The 6,000-nt window shown below is 44.4% G+C and overlaps 1 protein-coding gene across 2 annotated transcripts in view; it reads left to right on the top strand.

Annotated features, from left to right (window-relative positions):
- The first annotated feature begins 984 nt into the window (after window positions 1-984).
- Window positions 985-6,000, top strand: part of RIPPLY3 (ripply transcriptional repressor 3) — a 30,671-nt gene continuing 25,655 nt past the window's right edge. The window contains exon 1 of one of the 2 annotated variants that reach the window (XM_085621282.1): window positions 985-1,395. In XM_085621282.1, the coding sequence (XP_085477408.1) occupies window positions 1,289-1,395 (107 nt within the window). In that variant the 5' untranslated portion in view covers window positions 985-1,288. The remainder of the gene's footprint in view (window positions 1,396-6,000) is intronic. The other variant, XM_085621283.1, reaches the window with a different exon arrangement.

Raw genomic sequence — 6,000 nt, 5'->3', positions numbered from 1 at the left:
ATGGCGGCTGCCGGCCGCCAAGAGGGAAGGCCGGAGTGTCACGGCCGAATTACTGCAGTCAGCGCTGCCCCAGCCTCCTCCACCCGGCAGGAGATGCTGTGGACCTTCCGCCGCCCGCGTGTTCCAGAAAGCGGCTCCGAATGAGCCCCAGCTCCACTGATAATGGCTCTAAAAAGTGGCGAGCCGCCGGAGCCCCCTCGACATGCGTCTCACCGCATTCGTAGCACGACCACGCCCCCCCGTGTGTCAGTTTTAAACCGCATTTAATTCAACCAAACTGGTGAATCTGAACAAATATTCATTTGAAGTGGAGAAAATAAATGGTGCATGGCTAAACACTTATAAGGTCCCAAAGGCAAGACCTATTGGCTATGCCAATGCTTGTTACCATTTTGTTTCTGCTTCTCGCACTGAGAGAAAGCAGTGGGGCGATGCTCATCCGCGCTGGTGGAGGAGAAGCCCCTGGCTCTAATGTGCTCTCCCAGCCTCGTTTTCATCACCAGCTCATCTTCCAAATGTACAGATTTGTACTTTAGTGCTACAGTCACAAATATTGGCTCAGATTACAAGAACACAACTAGTGTACTATGTGGGTAAGAGCACCTCGTTGTAATGTTATGCCTTCTTCATTACCTCCTTGTATCGGTCACTATCTCTTCTTACAGGTGCATTGGTTTATGCATTTTGATCTATCATGTCGACTTGTGATACATTTATGACATTAATATGTATGACTCACTTCCTGGAAGAGAGAATGGTACATTTTCCTTACAGGTGTGGGTATTGCCTATTTCTATGAAGCAGAAGTTATTTCTTGAATATGGCAAAAAAAATAATCTCTCCAGTTACTCCTACGACCCGTTTCACGTTACGCGTAATATTTATTCAGGCCGGTGCACCCACGCATGTTTCTCCCTGTTATCCAAGTTGAAATGTTGGCATGCATATGATAGACACAAAGCAATCTCCTAGACCCCGCCCACTGGCTGTCAAATGAAAAACTGATCCCTGTAAAACGAGCCGAAGAAACCAATAACAGCCCTCCCCTCCCCCGGCGCTGTACCTGACGCTTTGTTTACTTTCGGCGAGCGCCGAGTGGGCTGTGCGGGAGGGGAGATAAAGGGTCACACCCGGCGGAGCTCACTCGGAGTTCAGGGACTTCAAGGAGGTGCACTGAGGGATCAGGAGCGACCCCTGAAGAGCTGCAACCTGTGCGCTGAGACTCCAGGCAGCCGCGGTCACTGCTCCGGGAGGGACCAGAGAGAGGAACTCCTCGGAGAGAGGGAGCATGGATTCGGCCCGGTACTCCCTGAAGCTGGCGGCGCTCACCCACGCCTGGCCCTGCCCCGGCGGCGCCGGGCACACTGCTTTCCATGCCCCTGGGCACACTGAAAGGTAAGTGAGTGGGAGTTTGTGTACAGAGCGCGGGGCAGGCAACACTTGGCAAAGCACTGTGTGTGCATGAACTCACCTGGCACTGCACGCGAGAGGCACACACGTGCAGTGTGGAGCAGGTAATCTGGCAGACGAGAGGGCTGGTGCCCGGGGAGGTCCGGCGGGTAGTCCGTGATCGCAGAGTTTGGTACAAACGATCAACTTGGTTTAGAACTGGGTGGTGATACGCAGGTTAGTTTGGAGCACATCCATGGAAGCAAACACATTTGATTAAAAACTTGGGGCGCACACCCTAAAGTTTTGCACTCGTTAAAAGACACGAAACAAACTGATTTTGCTCTTGAAATTTAAAGGCTTGGAGACATTGTCTGTCTGTTACAAACGTGAAAAGTTTTAGGCAAAATTTAAGGCAAAATCTATAGCTCCATTTGTTTTACTACGAAAACCGCAAAGATCGTTCAAAATGAGTTTATTGATTTTTTTAAATTATTATAGAAAAAGGTATTATTAGTTTCTCCATGTCTTGCCACGCAAGGAGCAAAATGGTGATCACGGCACTTTCTTCCTTTTTTCACCAGTGTATGCCCCGGTCTCATAGTGCTGCGAAAGGCAGCTTAAAGGTTATAACTTATGCTGAAATACTTTGGAATAGTTTCTGCCCCTTTAAATGGGTTACAGTAATAATTTCATTTAGGCATCGACTATATGCGAACACTTCACGAGTACTGTTAATGGCGAAAGCACATTGTTGCTGGAACTATATAATATATATATATATATATATATATAATATCCAGACACACATTTTCCCTGGTGTATTGCAGTTTTCTCCATTTGCACCACCTGATCAGAGTAAACAATTACGATTTCAATGTAAAGCTTGTGGGGAAAAGATATTTGCACCAGCCGTCTGGTACAAAATATCACTTGCACCAATAGACTGGTGCTTCTTAAGGCCTTTGGTGGATTGGTTGGTTGATACAACTGATGCCGCTAAATCTACCTCTGTACTAGACTTTAAAATTACATCCGACAAAAGATGACGTGAAAAAATGCATTCCTGTTTTTCACTGTGTTTTCTATAAAGTAAATCGTATAAACTATAAAGAACTGAACTGAATGACGTGTTTCATTTTCTTTCATTTCCCAATAGGCAGGGCCACTGAAATTATACGGCAGGGGAGGGTCAAATTTTGCGTCAAGGTTGAGTAAATTGTGTGGCAAGAAAAGGCAAATTATGCAACATTACGCTGCACAATTTTTGATTTATTTTGCCATTTTTAAGCTTTTCAACACTGTCTGGGTATTGGTTGTACCTTATTAGAAACAGTTAAACACCCAAATATGGAGATAAATTACAGAAAGGTGACCAGTCAACCTTTCCACTGCACAGCAACTCGTTGCTGCATTTTTACTAACTTTTGAACCGTTCGAACTAGAAGCAAAATATTTTTTTTGTTAAAATCTGCAGATTGTGCGGCAGATGATAGATTATGTAGGCAAATCTATAACCATAATTCCAGTGGCCCTGCGAATATGTCAAGATTACCTAACATTACACTGGTGCAATGCAGTTTTGTCTGATAAGGGAAATGAGGCCAGAGAGATAACGCAATTTGCCCAGGGTCACACAGCTTCGTTAAGTGGGGGAGATGGGATTAGAAGAACTCGGGTTGCCTTAGTTCCAAAACCTACGTTTTAACCAACAGACTACATCTGCTCCCTGTCAGCCCATAAATTACAGGGCACACCCACTAGTCACTATTTGAGAACTTAATTCTTGGAAATTTGGAAAGACAGATGTTTTATTAACCATTCACTGACACGCTCCACACAACTGGAACATATTTTTGATTGGTAGTTACAAGGCTGGAAAGATATAAACTTTGTTGTAAGTAGTAAGAAGAAAATGTAAAAAGAAAAAAGAAACTCAATTTTCCAGTTGGCCAGTCAGATTAATAAAGTAATGTAGACTTCGTAGGAAATAGAAGTGCCGTTGCCTTCCGAAAAGAAATGTAACTCAGAGGTCTGCTAGAAACGGTGGAGTAATCATGCTGGGATGGAAACAAGCACTGGCCAAGACAATAGGGCTGGCTTGTACTTTAAATCCTGATTTAACCATTTTTTAAAAAGCCTACAACAGTGAACAAAGAAACATTGAAAACTATTGCATTATGTATAAAATGCATCTAGAATATAAATAGTGTAGTGTGTGACAAATAAATGTACTTTTGAGATATAAAAAGTACAGCATACATGACACCCCACAGGAAGCAGAATGATACACCAAACAATGTTAGGGGCAAGAGTATGACTCTTCTGGGCGGAGGCACATTCCACTTTGTATCTAATTTAAACAATTGATAAGAGGAGGTATTGCTTTTGGCTGTGCTGACAAGGAAGACCAAAAAACAGAGCTGGAGACTCGGCAGACTGTGTGGCCCAGCACAAGGCAAGGAACTGGCCAGCCTAGATTGACCCGAGGTTCATAGCAAACACCCAGCCATCATTTCATGTACAGTTACTCTTTTGGTATTACAATTTGCAGAGATTAAAACCCTGCCCAGCACTTTGGGAACTGGAGAGTAGCATAATGGAGACGCTGCATACTGCAGTGCTGTCTGGACATGTTATGTAAGAAATATAGGGCTTCCAGCAACAGTCATTCCATGCTGGGTGTTTCTACAGTGCTTAGCTCGTACTTGGGCCACTTCAAAGCGCTGAAGAGGAGCAGAAATGAGGATGTCATGAAAGAGTTGGGGAAGGAGAGAGGGAAAGAGGATGCAGGGAGCGGCACAAAATAATGATTGACACGCCTATAAGAAGACCCCTGCAGCATACATTGGGGTGGACCTTTTTGAAAGAATTGACTGAGAGCAGAACATTTCTGAACAGTTCAAGGATTCCAAAAAGGAAGGCCTTTTTTTTCTGTTGTCTACTGTCATTGCTGTACGTATATTTCAAAATGTTTCTTTTAAGCGGTGTTTCTCTCTTTTAAAGAAATCAGAAAAGAGCCTTCAGATGAGTAATACAAAGTGTGATAAACTAAGCCAGGCCTGGACAGATTGGAAACGACGATCGGACCTGGAAAAAATGTTTAAATCAGCCCCACAGTGCACGAAGCCACGACTGGAATGGGGGCCACCCTGGGCATGGTTGGGTCATGGCAGCCCACGCTGCTCTGAAAGCGGCCCACCGAGAGAATGGCAAACTGGGCTCTCGCCCCTGACGCTGACTGTCGACTGGCTGCCAACCAGACACAGGGCGCTCTTTAAACGCCTCTCCCTTGGTGCTAAAGCAGTATGTGGCATCTCTTCACCCATTTGTTCCAGAACCTCTCTGCCATGTCCGAACGAGAGCTCCGCCATACTCAAACCTCATAAAACCACCCTGCACCCCATCCACCTTCCAGCGCCCCATCATATCCGTTGCAGGAAACCCCTGAAAGCCAAGCTCTTAAGACTTGCTTTCAACTGCACTCTGCTGAGAAGGAGGGTCGAGACTGACGGGTATCAGACCAGGGTTCCAACCTCATCCGATTGGACTCCTAGCGTCTCCATTCTCCTTATGATAATCATCTTCAGCGCTGTGAAGTACCTGAAAGACACACTTGGCACTTTTAAAGCAGACAGATATGTCAGTCTTGTAGGTCATGTTGCACTGAGCTCCTAAGGTGTGCCTTCTACAGTGTCTGAAGCGCTGCAGGGCCTTGCCAATGGCAGATCTTGTCTTATAGACACTGCAGGAACATCTCAACATGCTAACAGTGGTAGTTGCGCAGGGTACATTATCTGGTCTACTGCATGGAGAGAGATCCTCGAGGTATCTGCAGCCGTGAACTCGCTCTTCTATCTTAATATCTGTATGTTAATGGTTTGTACTCACAGCAAGAAATCCATTACTAGTTTAAATCTTTTGGCGACTTTTGACAATCTATTGAGTAGACCTTTCGGCAACCGAGTGTCTAACTACATGTGTCATGTTAAAGCAAAAAATACTAACAGAACAGGGTCAAGTACCCGTCTCCCAGTATCTTCTATAATCTGATTGGAAGAAAATTTGCTTACAGACTAGAGTTATATATGCGAAACTGTGCATGCCTGATGGCTAGATAACTCCGCAACCTGCCGATGAGAGATGTACCTGATCTGTGCCTAATCTAATAATCTGAAAGTCTTTGAATCATGACAGTGTTGTTGACGCGATTTGTTATCCTTCCAAAGGAGTACCAGTGAGCTGGGTAATGATAGCATAAAGCTGCCAATATGTCACAAATTGTTGAAAATGATATATTTATAGCGTTTTGCTCCAAACACGTCTAGAGTGGTGCAAATGCATTTAGGTCGTTTCTGAATTACACACATCTGTGCATTCTATTGAGTTGTTGATATGCACGCTTGTTCTATACATTATTAAATTAATGCAACAAGATTGAACCCCCCACCTGCCCCATAGGTGTTTTGCTCAGGTCTACAAGTAGTGACAATTGAACAGTCAGATTTGGAGAGAATTCTCCAATATATAGTATCAACTGGTTAGTGAGACTAACAAATTAACTTTGTTCTTGTAAAATATCTTGGGTCAAAAGTGCCAAGGTTCAAGCAA

The sequence above is a fragment of the Triturus cristatus genome, chromosome 8 (genome assembly GCF_964204655.1).
Source record: "Triturus cristatus chromosome 8, aTriCri1.1, whole genome shotgun sequence".
Classification (NCBI taxonomy): domain Eukaryota; kingdom Metazoa; phylum Chordata; class Amphibia; order Caudata; family Salamandridae; genus Triturus; species Triturus cristatus.
Note: the sequence above shows the minus strand (reverse complement) of the source record. Positions and strands in the feature narration are given on the sequence as shown.